Below are 16,341 nucleotides of genomic sequence, written 5' to 3' on the forward strand. Positions count from 1 at the left end.
AGTGCCCCTCCCCATTACAGCCAGCGTACCCAGGCGTCCGGGCCCCCTCCCACCTCCCTCCAAGTGCCTGGGGAGAAGCCAGGCGTCCGGGACCGTGCCCCCCCCGCCTCAAAAAGCGGGGAAAGGACCCAGGTGCCCGGGTGTTCCCCCCTTCCCCCTTTGGGGTCGCCAGCAGGGATGGGGAGGGGGGATTCGGCTCCGCTCGGGTGTTTCCGTCAGAGAACGGAAAGGCCCGATGGAGGCCGAGAGGCGTTCGGGTGTTTCCGGATCTACTCGGGGAAGGGGCGGTGGAGGCGGAGCTCGGTTCTTCCCGCGGCTGTCAGCGGAAATCGCCGAAGGAGGCTTCGGGTCTTTCCGCGCCGGGGTGGGGCCGGTGAGAGTCGTCGGGTGATTCCGGAACCGCCTCCGGAAACGCCCGAAGCCGAGAGAGGGAACACCGAGCCGAATCTATCCGGAAAGAGCCGAAGAAGAGTGGGAGGCGTGTCGGGTGTTTCCGGCGCGGCGGCGGAAATGGCCGAGGGCCGGCGGTGGCGGCCATGTTGGGAGCCGCTGGGTGCTGAGGAGGCGCGAGTGTGAGGCGGCGGCGGCGGCGGCCGGGCGGACTCGCCGCCCGCTCCCCTCTCCCCCTTTCTCCTCTCCCGTCCCCCTCCCCGGCCTCCCCCATGCCGGTGGCCTGGCCTCCCCCCGCTCCCTGAGCGTGGCCCGGGGTTCCCCTCTCCCCCACCTCCCCTTCCCCCTCCCCGCACACCGCCTGCCGCGGCTTCCCCCTATCGCGATAGTCGCCGGCGGCGGGGGGGGGGGGCCGCCATGTCGAGCAGCGGTCGTAGCCCTCTACCTACCGTCAACGAGAGAGACGCGGAACAGGTAGGGTCGACGACGAGGAGGGCCTCTGTGAGGGGAAGGGGAGGGGGGTGTCTGAGGGGAGCCCGGCCCCTCCGTGAGGGGATCGTGGGCCGTTTTGTGAGGGGAAAAGGGGGGGGGGATATGAGGTCGGTTTGTGGGGAAAAGGGGGTCTGAGGGGGTCGGGGGTCCTTTTTGTGAGGGAAACGGGGGGTCTGAGGGGGTTGTGGGTCGTTTTGTGAAGGGGAAAAGGGGGGGATCTGAGGTCGGTTTGTGAGGGGAGAAAGAGGGGTCTGAGGGGGACCTGGGTAATTCTGTGAGGTAAAAAGGGCGTCTGAGGGGGACCCGAGCTGTTTTGTGAGGGGGGAAAAGGGGGTCTGAGTGGATCGTGGGCCGTTTTGCGAGGGGAAAAGGGGGTCCTGGGCCATTTTGTGAGAAGAAAGGAGAGTCTGAAGGCGTCCTAGGGCCCTCCATGAGGGGAAAAGGGGGGCTGAGGGGGCCTGGGGTTGTTTTGTGAGGGCAACTGGGGGGGCTGAGTGGGTTGTGGGCCATTTTGTGAGGGGAAGAGGGGGACTAAGGGGGTCCTGGGTCTCTCCATGAGGGGAAAAAGGAGGAGTCTAAGGGGGCTCTGTGCCCCCCCAGCCTGGCCCCTCTGCAAGGGGATCCTGGGGGTCATTCCCCCCCCATGAAGTACCCTGGGGCTTCCCATCACCCAGACCCCCGTGTGGGATGGGGGGACCTGAGCCAGGGCCCCTCCTTGGGGGCTGGATCCGACTCCTCCATGGGACCTGTTTTTGGGAGGAATGGTCTAGGGTGCTCCTGGACTGCCCTCCCCCCACCGAGAGGTCTGGGCTCCCATTTTAGGGGTCCCTGAGGGGCAGCAGGGTGTCTGTTGCCCCCCTCCCCAAAAGGTAGGGGTGAGGGGCCCAGGGCTTGCACCCCAAAGGAAGGGGGGAAGGCAGGGGGTTGCCAGCCCCCCACATTGGCCCCCTCTGGGGTCCAGTATCTGTCAGGGGGTGTGAGGTTTGGGGTGTCATCATTGTCATTGTGTCGTGTGTGTGTCCCGTCCCCCCCCCGTCTCGGTGGCTGCGCGGACTGGGTGTGGGGGCGTGAGCCCACCCCCTTCCCTGCTGCGGCCCCCCCCCCCCAGGGGGTGTGGGGGCGGCATCGTTGCCATGGGCTAGGTGCCCTCCGTGGGGTTCTGGGGGGGGGCTGTGAGGTGTGTACCCCCCAAAACGATGAGGGTGCCCACCCCTGTGATGGGGGCCCAGCCTTCCCCCAAGATGGAGAGGGTGGGGGTTCACCCCCTGAGCCTGGTTGGTTGGCGGGGATGAGGCCTAGATCCCTTTAGGGGGCAGCTGGAATGGGGGTCCCCCATTTTGGGCTATAGGTCTGGGGGGCTCTTGGGGGCCCCATGTGCTCCCAGCTTCGGGTGCTGGTGGGTACCCCACTTATAGCTCAGCCTGTTTGGGGAGGGTCTGGGGAGCACCTTGGCTTCCCCAGCTGCATGGCACCCCCGTTTTTGGCTGATATTTTGGGGGGCTCCCCACCTTCTGCAGTGAGGGAGATCCCCCAAATGATGGGGAGGGACCCAGCAGGATGTGGCCTGGGGTGGGGTGGGGGGCACAAGTGGCTTTGTCTCTGTGTCCCCAACACTGAGGACAAGGCGATGCTACCTGCTCTCTGGCCATCACCGTGGCGTCAGGCACCCCCTCCTTGTTTTGGGTCATTTTCCTGTATTTTTCTGCCGTTATGTAACGACAGAGGAGAATTATTCCTGGCTGGGAAGATCTGGGGAGGGGGCGGTGGAGAGGTGGGGGGCTGCTGCCTCTCCCCCCAAAAACAGCAGCCAAAATCGGGGTGCCTCCCCCCCCAGTTCCTCCATCACATGGAGACTGATCTGGCGTGCTTTTATATAAAAAAATTTTCAAAAATAACTAAATTTGGCTGACATTTCAGCACCGCCGCACCAAAGCTGTTTTACCATCTCCTGTCGGCTGCCGAGGCGGCAGTTCGGTGGGGGGGAACCACCCGCCTGCTGCAGGTAGGCCCGGCACGGCGGTGGCTGCCGGTTACACCGTTACTGGTTACCAGTTATGCCGAAGCCAGTTGCCACCAGTTTTGTGCTGGCGGCGCGGTGAGGTGTTGGCGGCGTGGGCACTGCTGGCACCTCGGCCTGTTCGCGCCGGGATCTTTAGACCCATCTGGTGACATCACCCCCGGACCTAGTGACATCACCCCTGGACCCAGTGACATCATCCCTGCCGCCATTCTGGTTGCGATTCCCAGCGGTTTGGCTCTAATGGTAGCCGGCAAGCGAGACAGGCCCCTCCTGCCCCAATGTGTGCCATTAGTGTTGATTTTTCCCTTTTCTGCCCTGTTTTCACCCCCGCGGTGCTTCAGGTGTTCCCCAAAACTGCGGCGCAACACCGCAACCCCCCCCAGCTCCCGCGGCCCGGCCAAGCCATCGTCAGCCCCAACCGGTCGAGCCGGTCTGGCGTTCCCAGCACTCCTTGCGGAGTTCAACTCTCGGCGAGCTTCCGCCGGCCGCCCGGCACCACCTCACACCGAGCCGGCCACGGCCGTCGGTGTCGCCGGCACCACCGCGAGCTGAGCCGGTTTAGGGTCGCCGAGTGTGAGTCCCTGCCGTGGGGCTGGGTTTGGGTGGGGAAACTGAGGCACAAGGGGCTTTGGCAGTGAGGGAGGGGGTTTGGAGATGAGCTCAGGGCCCGTTTAATTAACGAGAATTTGGTTAACAAGTGCCAAGCCCGGCACCGCTCTTCGTAGCCGCAGGGGGATGCCAAGGGCTGAGTCCTTTCCCGCTTTGCCAAAACCGGGAGCGGCGAGGCAGCCGCCCACGTCCTGGCGAGGGGGACGGTGACAACCTCCTGGTGTTTCAGCACTGCACCGGCAAAGCCTGGAGCCGGCGTTGCTTTCGGCAAAGCCTCACCGGCCCCGGCGCAGCTGCTGCTGCTCTCCTGGCATGACCTGTGTTGGGGGGGGGGGGGAGGGTGTGGAGGAGAGCTGCCAGTGCCGGGGGATGTTTGCTGGCCACTCCAGCCTCACCGATAAGAGGTGCTGGAGAAATGCTGGGCACGCTGGCCACTTGCTGGCACTGCTGCGGACCCCCGTGCTTTTTGAGGGGGGGAGAATCCGGTGTTGGTGCCACCACACGCCTCAACCCTGAATTAATTCCCCGGCAGCACGGCCAGATGGCGAAGCACGCTCCCCGCCCCGTTGCCACGGCAGTTTTTTGGCAGAAAACCCCCATTTTTCTTCACTTTTCCCCATCATCCTCCCAGCAAAGCACCGGGTTTTGGGGGAGGGGGAGGATCTGTGCCCCCCTCCATACCCCCCCCAGTCCCCAAAATGCTGCGTTCCCCTAAAATCTGGGGGTTCGGTGCCTCGTGCCTGGTTGCGCCATCGTTGGCTGAGCAATGCCGAAAACTGCCCCCGCCTCGCTTCCGGCGGTGGTTTCCTTCCCACGGGGGGAGCACCCCAAGAGTATGACCCCCGCCAAAACCCCAGCAAGGTTTCAGGGAGGGCTGCGGTGGCCCCAAGTCCCAGCAGGGGAGGGTGGGTGTAGTTTGGCTCGACTCCCCCGCCCGCTCACGCGCATCCGTTATCTCCGGTGTCACCGGAGCGGTGACAGCATGGCGGGGGGGGGGGTGACGGCACCCAGCACCGGTGTTCCGCTCCCCATAAGGGAACACCCCAAAAGTGTCCTTAAAGCTGGGGTGACCTTTGTGGGGGGGTGGCCTGTGAGGACTTTTGGGGTGTGGGATGGGGGGGGGTTGGTGGCAGTGGTGTTTTATGGGACACCTCAGGGGCCCCCCCCCGTTTTGGCTGTGGGGTGAACCCAGGTGTCTGGTTTCCCCGTTTTGGGGTAAAATCATGACATTTGGCTACCTCATTTCTGGGAGGGGACCAGGGAGGGGGTAGCCATGTCCCTGTCCCCTCCCGGGGAAGGGGTGTCACCGTGCTGGCCCCGTCCCCACCCAAGCCCAGCCCGAAACCACGGTGCTTGCGTCAGGTATCGGGGGCGGTTCCCGGCCTGCCCGGGGCGCGGCACAGTGCCATACGGCAGCGGCGTTCCCGGACTTTGCTCCCGGCTTTGCGGAGAGCCTCCAGACCCCCCCGGGAGTTCTTCTGGGCGGGGGGCGGACGGACAGGACATGCGATGACATGACACACGGGGACATCAAACTGATTGTCCCCTTTGTGTCCCCGCAGCCAGGTCCCGTGGAGGGGAAGGGTGGCGGGAAGGCCAACATGCTGCGAGGCCGGAATTCGGCCACCTCCGCCGACGAGCAGCCCCACATCGGCAACTACCGCCTGCTGAAAACCATCGGCAAGGGCAACTTCGCCAAGGTCAAGTTGGCCCGGCATGTCCTGACCGGCAAGGAGGTGAGTGCCACCATGGCATGGGGACAGTCCTCATCCTGTGGGTGCCACCGTGGTGTGGGGATAGGCTCATGGTCATCGCCCTGTGGGTGCCACAATGGTGTGGGGACAGTTCTAGGCTCCTGGTCCTCACCCCGTGGGTGCCACCGTGGGGATGGGCTCTTGGTCCCCATCCTCAGAGTGCCACCGTGGTGTGAGGACAGCTCTGGGCTCCCAGTCCTCTTCTTGTGAGTGCCACTGCAGGGACAGGCTCATGGTTTTTGTCCTGTGAGTGCCACCACTGTGCGGGGATGGTTCTGGGCTCTCAGTCCTTGTCCCGTGAGTGCCACCGCAGTGTGGGGACAAGTTCCCGGTCCTCATCCTGTGAGTGCCAGTGTGGCATGGGGATGGGCTCCCGGTCCTCAGCGGTGACTGCCACCACGGCATGGGGACAGCTCTGGGTCGTGATCCTCACCCCGTGAGTGCCACCGCAGGGTGGGCTCCCAGTCCTTGTCTTGTGAGTGCCACCGTGATGTGGGGATGGTTCTGGGTCCTGGTCCTTGCCCCCTGAGTGCCACCATGGCATGGGGACGGGCTCATGGTCCTTGTCCTATGAGTGCCACCACTGTGCGGGGACAGTTCTCAGTCCTGGTCCTTGCCCTGTGAGTGCCACCATGGGGACAGGCTCCTTGTCCTTGCCCAGCAAGTGCCACCACAGTACGGGGATGATCCGAAGCTCTTGGTCCTCATCTTGTTAGTGCCACCATGGTGTCGGGACGGGCTCCTGGTCCTCCCACCACAAATGCCACCACAGTGTAGTGACAGGCTCCTGGTCCTTGCCCCAGGAGTGCCACTGCAGCACGGGGACAGGTTCCTGGTCCTCACCTCATGAGTGCCACTGTGGTGCAGGGACACCCCTGTCCCCTTGCCCCTCACCTCACAAGTGCCACCACAGTGTGGGGACAGTCTTGGGGGACATTCCCTGACCCCCTCTCATCCCTCCCAGGTCGCCGTGAAAATCATTGACAAGACGCAGCTCAACTCCTCCAGCCTGCAGAAGGTGAGGGCAGGGGGTTGGGATCTCTGGGACGGGGGGCAGCAGTTTACGGGGGGACACGTGGGGGATTGCAGCATCTCATTCCCTCTTCCCCAAAACCCACCCACACCCCCATTCCTCACAGCTCTTCCGGGAAGTGCGAATAATGAAGGTCCTGAATCACCCCAACATAGGTGAGGCCCCCCCCCCAAAGACCCCCCAGCTGCATGCTGGGACTCCTGTGTCCCCCATCCCTACCCTTGGGGGGGGTCCCCCACCCCTGGGGGGATCCCAGGGGGTGGCCCCCACCCTGGCCCGCCCCCCTCCAGCCCCGCTTTGCCCCCTTTGCAGTGAAGCTTTTCGAGGTGATCGAGACGGAGAAGACGCTTTACCTCGTCATGGAGTATGCCAGTGGGGGTGAGCAGCAGGCAAGGTGGGGTGACAGCAGGCAGGGAGCGGGCAGGGCTGCCTCTCACCCCTGCCTTCTGTTGTCGTGTCCCCCCCCACCTCCAGGTGAGGTTTTCGACTACCTGGTGGCCCACGGGCGCATGAAGGAGAAGGAGGCCCGGGCGAAGTTTCGACAGGTCGGGGGTTGCCAGTGTGACACCCCCAAGGGGGTTTGGGGACACCCCTATGTCCCCAGGGGGCTGGGGGATGCCCCTGTGCCCCTCCCGGGGTGGGGGGGCCCCCCTGACACCCCCCTCTCCTGCAGATAGTGTCGGCCGTGCAGTACTGCCACCAGAAGTTCATTGTCCACAGGGACTTGAAGGTGAGGACCTCCCCCTTGGACCCCTTGACACCCCTGGGACCCCCACCAGCAGCCCAAGGTGCTCCCTGGGTCCCTGTCCCCCCCCCTCCTTTTGACCCCAGGGCAGCACCTGGATATCCCTGGGACCCCCCAGCACAGCACCCAGGCACCCCTGAACCCCTGGGAGGTGCCAGGACCTCCAGGGCAGCACCCAGGCTCCTGAGGGCAGCACCTGGACACCCCTGAGACCCCCCAGGGTTGTACCCACATAGTCCTAAATCCTCAGGGCAGCACCTAGATGCCCCAGGGACCTCCTGGGAGGTGCCAGTGTCCCCCAGGGCAGCACCCAGACACTCCCAGGACCCCCAGAGCAGCACCCAGACACCCCTGAATGCCCTGGGAGGTGCCAGGACCCTCAGGGGCAGCACCTGGATATGCCTGGGACCCCCTGGGCAGCACCCAGACACTCCTGAACCCTGTGGGAAGTGCCAGGACCCCCAGGGGCAGCACCTGGACACCCCTGGGACCCCCTGGGCAGCACCAGATACTTGCAGAACCCCCCTGGCTGCACCCGCATACCCCTAAACCCCCCCAGCAGAGCACCCAGATGCCCCTAAAGCCCCTTGGGGCACTCTCCCTCCCCTGGGACAGGCGGAAAACCTACTACTGGACGCCGACATGAACATCAAAATCGCCGATTTCGGCTTCAGCAACGAATTCACCTTCGGGAACAAACTGGACACGTTTTGTGGGTCCCCCCCCTACGCTGCCCCCGAACTCTTCCAGGGGAAGAAATACGATGGCCCTGAAGTTGACGTCTGGAGCTTGGGTGTCATCCTCTACACCCTGGTCAGCGGTTCCTTGCCCTTCGATGGGCAAAATCTTAAGGTACCACCCTGTTTTGGGGGGTCACTGGGGGTCCCTGAGGGGGTTGCGGTGTGCCGATGGGTGTTTATCACCTCAGGAGTTGCGGGAGCGGGTGCTGCGGGGCAAATACCGGATCCCCTTCTACATGTCCACCGACTGTGAGAACCTGCTGAAGAAGTTTCTCATCCTTAATCCTACCAAGAGGGGCACCTTGGAGGTGAGGGGTGAGGGAACCCCAGGAGCACCCCCAGTGGGGTCCTGGGCACCCCTGGGACCCCCCCAGTGTGGTACGGGACACCCTTGAGAGCAATCCAGGACACCCAGCATGGTTCTGGGATCCCCCAAGACCCCCCAGCATGGTCCTGGACACCCATGGGACCGCCCAGGGACCCCCAATGTGGTCCTGAACACCTCAGGCACCCCTTGAGCACCTCCAGTGTGGTCCTGGGCACCCCTGGAACTACCAGCATGGTCCTGGGAACGCCCAGGACCACACGAGCACTCTTAACATCTTCCTGGGTACCTCCAGGACTCCTCAGTGTGATCCTGGACACCCCCAAGAGCACTGCAAGACCCTCGGCATGATCCTGGGTGCCCCCAGGAGCCCACCCAGGATCCCAGTCACCCCTAGCATCACCCTCAGCCCCCCAGTCACCCCCGCCCAGCGCAGCATCAGGGACCCCTGGAGCCTCCTTCTCCCCTCCAAAATGTCCCTGCCCCCCAGAGGTGACCCCAGGAAGCCCCCTGGGACCCCCAGACCCCCTCTGCCCTGCTCAAGACCCCCTTTGGTGTCATCGTCCCCCCCCCCGCCCCCCCAGCAAATCATGAAGGACCGCTGGATGAACGTGGGCCACGAGGACGATGAGCTGAAGCCCTACATGGAGCCTGTGCCAGACTACAAGGACCCTCGGAGGACAGGTAGGACCCCCCTCTAGACACCTGGGTCCCCTTTTGAGGGGGTAAGAGGGTCCTCGAGGGGCCCCCCCAGATGCCTGGGTTCCTCCACTGAGGCCTGTCCCCCCCTCCCAGAGCTGATGGTGTCCATGGGGTACACGCGGGAGGAGATCCAGGAGTCACTGGTAGGGCAAAAGTACAACGAGGTGATGGCGACCTACCTGCTGCTGGACCACAAGAGCTCCGAGGTGAGGGGACATTGGGTGACACTGGGGGATATCGGGGACACCGCAGGGGTGTAGGCGACAAGGGGACAACGGGGAGGGGTGAGGTGACACAGGTGGGACAGGGAGTATGATGAGGGGGACAACGAGGGGACAGGTATGACAGGGGACATGGGGGGGATGAGAGAACATGAGGAGACATAGACATGTGATGGAGTATGGAGGATATTGACGGGACATGGCAGCAAGGGGGTACAAGGAGGAATGTGGGGACAAGGAGGGGACATTGGGGGGGTCATGGGGACATGAGTGACAGGACATTGAGGGTATGAGGGGACATGGGGACTTGAGACAAGGGGGACAGGTGTGATGGAGGATGGGTGTCATGGGTATGACGGGACATGGAGAGGGTCATGGGGACATGGGTATGACAGGGGACTTGGGGACATGAGGAGACACGGACACGTGATGGAGCGTGGAGGATGTGAGGTGACATGGGGACAATGAGGGGACATGAGGGGTGTGGGGGACATGGGTACGATGAGGAACACGGACATGGGGACATGGGGGACACCGAGAGGAGGTGAGGGTCACAGGATATGGGTTTGAGGGAACGTGGAGGGTATGAGGGGACATGGGGACTTGAGGAGGACACATGGGGACAATGGGGGGGACATGAGGAGGGTCACTGGGACACACGTATGACAGGGAACATGGAGGGGATGACATGGAGACAAGAAGGGGATGGGGTGGGACACTGGGGGTGGCACAGGGAGGGACAGAGGGGACAGCGTCCTCCCCCCCAGCTATACCCTGACCCCGTGCCAGCTCATTCCCGTGCCATCACGTTCCCCCCACCCAGCTGTGCCTCGTGCCAGCATGTCCCCGTGCCGGCGCGTCCCCGTCCCCAGCTGTGCCCTGTGCCAGCACGTCCCCGTCCCCAGCTGTGCCCCGTGCCAGCGCGTCCCTGTCCCTGCACGTCCCCCCACACCAGCGCGTCCAGTCCCTGTCTCCATCCCTGCTTGGCGTGTCCCCCCGTGCCCCATACCAACATGTGTGTGACCTCCTCCATGTCCCCACCTGTGTGTGTCCCCCCACTTCGTGTCCCCAGCTGGAGGAGAGCCTGGCGCTGAAGCCGCGGGCGGCCCCCGACCTGGCCAACAGCTCAGGCCCCTCGCCAGCACACAAGGTCCAGCGCAGTGTCTCCGCCAACCCCAAGCGCCGCGTCAGCGACCAGGGTGAGCCCCCCCACACCGACATCTGGGTCCATGGGGGGGGTGAGCCAATTGCCTGGGTCACTGGGTGGAGGGCAAGGGGGGGACCCAGTCCCATGGGAGATGGGGGGCGGGCCTGGGGTGGGAGCAGGGAGGGGGGCCTGGTTGCCTGGGCCACTGGGTGGGGGTCAAGGGGGAGACCCAGTCCCATGGGAGAAAGGAGGGGCCTGGGGGGGGGGTCCTGGATGCCTGGGTCCCTTGGGAGCGTGGGGTCCTGGATGCCTGGAGTCCTGTGGGATGGGGGGCTGGATGCCTGGGTCCCCTGGGTGTGCAGGGATGGGAGCGGGGGTCCCCAGACCCCTGGGTCCCCATGGGGTGGGGGGGTGGAGTGGGGCCCCCCCGCATATCTGGGGCCCCAAGGGTGGAGGGGATGGGGTGGTGTCCTGGGGCAGGGGTTGGGGAGTGGGTCCCCATGGGACACCCCCCCCCCTTGACACATCCACCACCTCCCACCCCCACAGCCGGCCTTTCCATCCCCACCTCGGCCTCCTACTCCAAGAAGACGCAGGCGGCCAACGCCGAGAACAAGCGAGGAGGAGGAGGGGAGGAAGAGGGGGGGCGGCGGGCGGGCAGCACTGCCAAGGTGCCCCCCAGCCCCCTGCCCGGCCTGGAGCGAGCCAAGGGCACCCCTTCACCTTCCACGGTCAGCATGGGGCAGGGTGGGGGGGGGGGCACCCATGCCTTGGTCCCCTGGGGGTGGGAGCAGGGGGGGCCCAGATGCCTGGGTCCCCTGGTTTTGGGGGGTGGGAGAAGGGGGGCCTGGACACCTGGGACCCTTGGGGGTAGGAGTTGGGGAAGGGGGGGAGGGGGCAAACACCTGGGTCCCTCAGGGGTGCCAGGGTGCCCTGGTTCCCAGACAACTGGGTCCTCCATTTGGGGGAGCTCGTGGGGTTCCCGGATACTTGGGTCCCCCCTCAGACACCCCCCCCCCCCCACCTTTTGTGTGTGTGTCCCCCTCCACAGAACAGCGTCCTCTCCACCGGCACCACGCGGAGCCGTAACTCCCCACTGCTGGACCGGGCCAGCCTGGGCCAGAGCTCCCTGCAGAATGGCAAGGACAGGTAGGGGACCCCCCCCGTGCCCCCCAAAAATACCTCCCCCCGCCCCCCTCCTTAATGCCCCCCCCCCCGCCCCCTGCTTTTCTTTCCTAGCCTGCCCACGCCGGGCTGCCGGCCCTCACCCGCTGCTCCCCCGGCCCCTGGGGCTCCCCCGCGGTCCCGGCAGCACCCGAAACCCACCGCCACCCCTACCGATGCCAACTGCGAGGCCACCCGGCCCAGGCAAGGCCGCCCACCTCCCCCAAAATCCTGGCGCGGGGCCCGAGTCCTGGGGGGAACCCCTGGGAGGGTTTGGGGTGGGGGGGTCCCCACATGCCTCTCCTTGACCCTGCCTGGCACCCCAGCGTGTCCCCAGGGATTTGGGGTGACTCAGGGTGCTGGTGTCCCCCGCCTGGCACCCCAGCATGCCCCCAGGGAATGGGGGATTTGGGGTGTCCCCTGTCCCCAGCCCAATTCCCCAGAGTATCCCCCACAGCAGGGCGGGGGAGGGATTTGGGGTGTTGTGGGGTACCAACAGGTCCCTGTGGTGCTGTGGGGGTGCTGGCAGGTCCCTGGGGTGCAGCGGGGTGCTGGTGCGTCCTGCTGGGGTCCCTGTGGGGTGCTGGCGGGTCCCTGGGGTGCTGGTGGGTCCCTGTGAGGTGCTGGCAGGTCTCCAAGGTGCGGTGGGTTACCAGCAGGTCCCTGGGCTGTGGAAAGCTGCATCCCCATGGTTCTCTGGGGTGCTGGTGGGTCCCTGTGGGGTGCTGGCGAGTCCCCACAGTGCTGTGGGGTGCTAGTGGGTCCCTGTGGGGTGCTGGCGAGTCCCCACAGTGCTGTGGGGTGCCGACATGTCCCCAGGGTGCCCTGAGTTACCACCTGCATGTCCCCAGGGTGTGGCGGGCTGGGTGGGGGGGTGCCACCTACACCCCCATTAACCCCCCCCACTCCGTTCCCACAGCGGGGCACCCAGCCGGGTACCGGCAGCTTCTCCTTCAGCCCACAACGTCAGCCAAGGTCCCGGGGAACGACCCAGCTTCCCCCGGGGGGTCTCCAGCCGCAGCACCTTCCATGCCGGACAGCTGCGACAGACGCGCGACCAGACCCCCCTGCCCTACGCGTTGCCCCCCGGTCTGCCCCCCGCCTCCCCCTCCGGTGCCAGTCAGGGTCGTCGCGGTCCCTCCGCCAGCCTCTTCAGCAAGTTCACCTCCAAATTCGTCCGGAGGTGAGGAAAGGGGCTGGGGGGGGCAGGGTGGGGGGACACGTGGGACTGTCATCACGTGTCCCCCGGTGTGGGGGCTTCTCGGTGTGTGTGGCCCCTGGGCTGCCCCCGTGTCCCCCCCAGGGCTCCTCTGTGTCCCCTCTGTGTGGCCCCTCATCCCCCCCCAGGGATCCTCTGTGTCCCCTCTATGTTGTGGTTGTGTTCCCCACTCCCATTGTGTGTCCCCTCATCCCCCTGGGCATCCTCTGTGTCCCCTTCTCTGTGTGTCCCCTCTGTCGTCCCCCCTCCCCAAAGCTGTGTGTCCCCTCGTTCCTCCCAGGGATCCTCTTGTGTGTTCCCCTCCGTGTCCTCTCGTCCTCTTCAGGGCTCCTCAGTGTCCCCTTTTGCCCCCCCAGGACTCTTCCCTGTCCCCCCATGTCCCTCTCGGGCTCTTACACATCCTTTCCATGTCCCCCCGCCTTGTCCCCTGGGGGGGGGGTTCTCTGTGTGTCCCCTTGTCCCTCCAGGCTCCTGTATGTCCCCTCTGTGTCCCCCCAGGGCTCCTCCTGTCCCCCAGGTCTCCTGCCATCCCCGCGGGACCCCCCCCCCCCCCCCAACACTTCCGTGTCCCCTCCTGTCCCTGTGTGTCCCCCCCGCCCCATGTGGGAAGGGGTGACGGGGGCGGGGAGGTGGGGGGGCTGCTTCGCCCCAGATGCCTGGATCCTCCTGCTGACCCCCACCCCATTTTGGGGTGGGGGGTGGGGGGGAAGGGATGGATACCTGGTCACCGGGGTCCCTCAGGGTGTGGGGGAGGGGGGTGGCTCTGTCCTGGCCCTGTCCCCCCGCCCCCAACGTCGCCCTTCTCTTCTGTTTGTCTTTGTAGAAATCTGTCTTTCAGGTTTGCCAGAAGGTAGGGCAGCGCCGGACGCCTGGGTCCGTCCCCCCTCCCCCCCGCATGCCACCCACACCCCCCACCCTGGGAGAGCAGGTCCTGGCCCCCCCAAATTCCCCTCCCAAACCCCCGCCTCGGCGCTGCACGGCCCCGCATGGCCCCTTCCCCGCTCGGCTGCGGCTGTCTGTCTGTCCGTCTGTGCCCCCCACCCCTCCCACCCCCACTGTGTGTGTGTGTCTGTCCCCCTCCCCGTGCTGTCTGTCTGCCCGGATGCCTGGGTCCCGTACTGGGACAGGGAGGGGCTGCCCCCCCCTGCCCCCCAACTGATCTCTGCCCCTTTTTCTTTCTCGAGGAACCCGCACGAGCCCGAGAGCAAGGACCGAGTGGAGACGCTGAGGTGAGTGTGGGGACGGGGTCTTCGTGACGTCCCCACAACACCCCTGGAGTCCCCAGGACCACTGTCTTGTCCCCCAGGACACCCCTGAGGTCCCCGGGACACCCACAGGGTCCCTGGGACACCCATAGGACCCCCCCCACCCCATGACACCCAGGCCCACCATATTGGGCCTGGTGACGTCCCTGGGGTCCCCCCGTGACACCCAGGACCACCGTACTGGTCCCAGTGACATCGCCAGGGCCCCCATGACACCCCAGACCACTGTGCCGGTCCTGGTGACAACCCTGGGGTCCTCCTGACACCCGTGATTACTGCGCTGCTCCCCCTGCCACCTGTGGGGTCCTGGTGACATCCGTGGGACACAGGGGCTGGCTGTGTCCGTCCTGGTGGCATCCCTGGTATCCCTGTGACACCCAGGACCTCCGTGTCACTCCTGGTGACGTCCCAGACCTGCCATACTAGTTCTGTGTCATCTCCAGAGCCCCCGTGCCACCCAGGACCACCATCCTGGCCCTAGTGGCATCTCTGGGACCCCCAGGACCTCCATGCAGCCCTGGTGACATCCTTGGGACCCCCAGGACCTCCACACTGGTCTTGGTGACATCCCTGGTGTCCCTATGTCCCCCAGGACCCCCACGCGGGCCCCAGTGCTATCCCCAAGCCCCCCAGGACCACTACGCTGGCCCTGGTGACATCCCCAAGACCCCCACGACCACTGCACTGGTTCTGGTGACATCCCTGGGGTCCATATGACCCCCAGGACCACCACGCTGAGCCCGGTGCCCTCCCCAGGACCACCACACCCACCCTGCTGCTCCCGGTGCCACTACCACCCACCCCCCCACCTTGGTGACACCCCCACCTTCCCTCCTTGTCCCCTCTCCCCAGACCAGCGGTAGGTCCCGAAAAAGAAACCCGCGAAGCTGGCGCTCGAGAAGCCAAACCTCGTTCTTTACGTTTTACCTGGAGCATGAAAACGACGAGTTCCCTGGAACCGGGCGAAATGTTACGGGAAATCCGGAAAGTTCTGGACGCCAACAGTTGTCGGTGCGAACCCCAGGAACGGTTCGTCCTCCTCTGCGCCCACGGAGCTCCCGGGCACGATTCCTTCGTCCAGTGGGAAATGGAAGTTTGCAAACTTCCCCGTCTTTCCCTCAACGGCGTCCGCTTCAAACGCATCGCCGGGACCTCCATGGCCTTCAAGAACATCGCCTCCAAGGTGGCCAATGAGCTCAAGCTCTGAGCGGGGACGGCGGAGGAGGGGGGAGACAACGGTGTCACCTCTGTCACCTCCCCCCACCCACCAACCCCCTTCTCCCACTTCGGGGGAGCGGAGGCGATGGATTGAGGCGGGGGGGATGCGTGTCCGGGATCGGATGGACCTGGGACATTGCAGGGGGGGGTGTTCTTGAAGGGGCTGCGTGGGGACGTTATGGATGGACCTGGGGACCTGCAGGGACGTCCTGGGTGGGCCAGGACATCCTGGGGACATCCTGGGGACATCCTGGATGGACCAGGGACTTTCGGGGTGGTCCAGGGCCCCATGGGCACATCTTGGATGGACAGGGGACGTCCTAGGTGCTCCAGGAACCTCCTAGGGACGTTCTGGGGACATCCTGGATGGACCACGGACTTTTGGGGTGGTCCGGGACCCCATGGGGACGTCCTGGACGGACAGGGGACATCCTTGGTGGCCCTGGGACCACTGGGGGTGTTCTGCGTGGTCCTGGGCCTCATGGGGACGTGGTGGATGGCCCAGGGACCTGGGGGGACATTTTGGCTGGGGACACACACACTCACATTCTGGGTGGCCTTGGGGACATCCTGGGTGGCCCTGGGCCAGGTGGGGATGTTCCGGTGGTCCCAGGTGCGATCTCCTGGATGGACCAGGAATGTCCCCGAGCCTTGGGGGGGGGGGAACGGGGACATGACGCCTGTGGGGACAGTCCAGGGCCTTTCTGTCCCCATGGGGCTGGCCCAGAGCCTTACGGGGACCCCCCCGGGGACCCCCGGTGGCCTTAGGGGATGTGGGGACAGCCTGATGATGTCACAGGACACCCCCCCACCCCCCCCGGTGACCTTGGGGGGCATCACAGGTGTCCCGCCCCCCCTCCCCCCCAACCCTTGGGACATGGGGATGTCCCCCTCCCCCCTCACTCAGGAAGGCCCCCCCCCCCGGGGGGGAGGGGTTCTGCTGCTGCCGGGGGGAGGGGCCGCCCCCTTTGACCTGCTGTAGCCCCGCCCCCGGGGGCACCCGCATGCCTGGGTCCCCCCCGGGGGGGGGAGGGGCTGCACCTGCCCTTTACATACCTCGGGGGGGGTGGGGGGGGGGTGTCCCCAGCCCCTCCCCCCGCCGGGCACTGTCACCCCTTGCGGGGGAGGGGCGGGGGCACCCAGGGGTGCTGCTGCCTGGGGGGAGGGGCAGCGCCGCTGGCCCCGCCCCCAGTCCCACCCCCCCCAGCCTGCGCCGCTGTGGATTTTCCAGGTTCTAGATTAAAAACTTTCCAGAAAGATTCCTTGTCTCTGACCAGTGCTCCCAGTACCCACTGGG

At 65.6% G+C, this 16,341-nt stretch overlaps 1 protein-coding gene across 5 annotated transcripts; it reads left to right on the forward strand.

Moving 5' to 3' along the window:
- The first annotated feature begins 431 nt into the window (after positions 1 to 431).
- MARK2 (microtubule affinity regulating kinase 2) lies at positions 432 to 16,217 on the forward strand. 5 transcript variants are annotated; one of them, XR_011329258.1, is made up of 20 exons: positions 432 to 864; positions 5,074 to 5,247; positions 6,230 to 6,283; positions 6,405 to 6,453; positions 6,611 to 6,676; positions 6,773 to 6,843; positions 6,972 to 7,028; positions 7,659 to 7,895; positions 7,972 to 8,091; positions 8,693 to 8,792; positions 8,904 to 9,016; positions 10,104 to 10,230; positions 10,728 to 10,909; positions 11,230 to 11,327; positions 11,418 to 11,546; positions 12,262 to 12,525; positions 13,385 to 13,411; positions 13,746 to 13,790; positions 14,679 to 15,337; positions 15,389 to 16,215. XR_011329258.1 is itself a non-coding variant. In XM_069809422.1 (19 exons), the coding sequence occupies exons 1-19, from the start codon at positions 808 to 810 to the stop codon at positions 15,031 to 15,033; spliced, it is 2,325 nt and encodes a 774-aa protein (XP_069665523.1). In that variant the 5' UTR covers positions 432 to 807; the 3' UTR covers positions 15,034 to 16,216. The 5 variants fall into 5 exon arrangements, 4 of the variants coding, with proteins under 4 accessions (XP_069665523.1, XP_069665525.1, XP_069665524.1 ...); XM_069809422.1 differs by having other exon boundaries at positions 14,679 to 16,216; XM_069809424.1 differs by lacking the exon at positions 11,418 to 11,546 and having other exon boundaries at positions 14,679 to 16,217.
- The last annotated feature ends 124 nt before the right edge of the window (positions 16,218 to 16,341 follow it).

The sequence above is a fragment of the Haliaeetus albicilla genome, chromosome 22 (assembly GCF_947461875.1).
Source record: "Haliaeetus albicilla chromosome 22, bHalAlb1.1, whole genome shotgun sequence".
In the NCBI taxonomy this organism is placed as follows: domain Eukaryota; kingdom Metazoa; phylum Chordata; class Aves; order Accipitriformes; family Accipitridae; genus Haliaeetus; species Haliaeetus albicilla.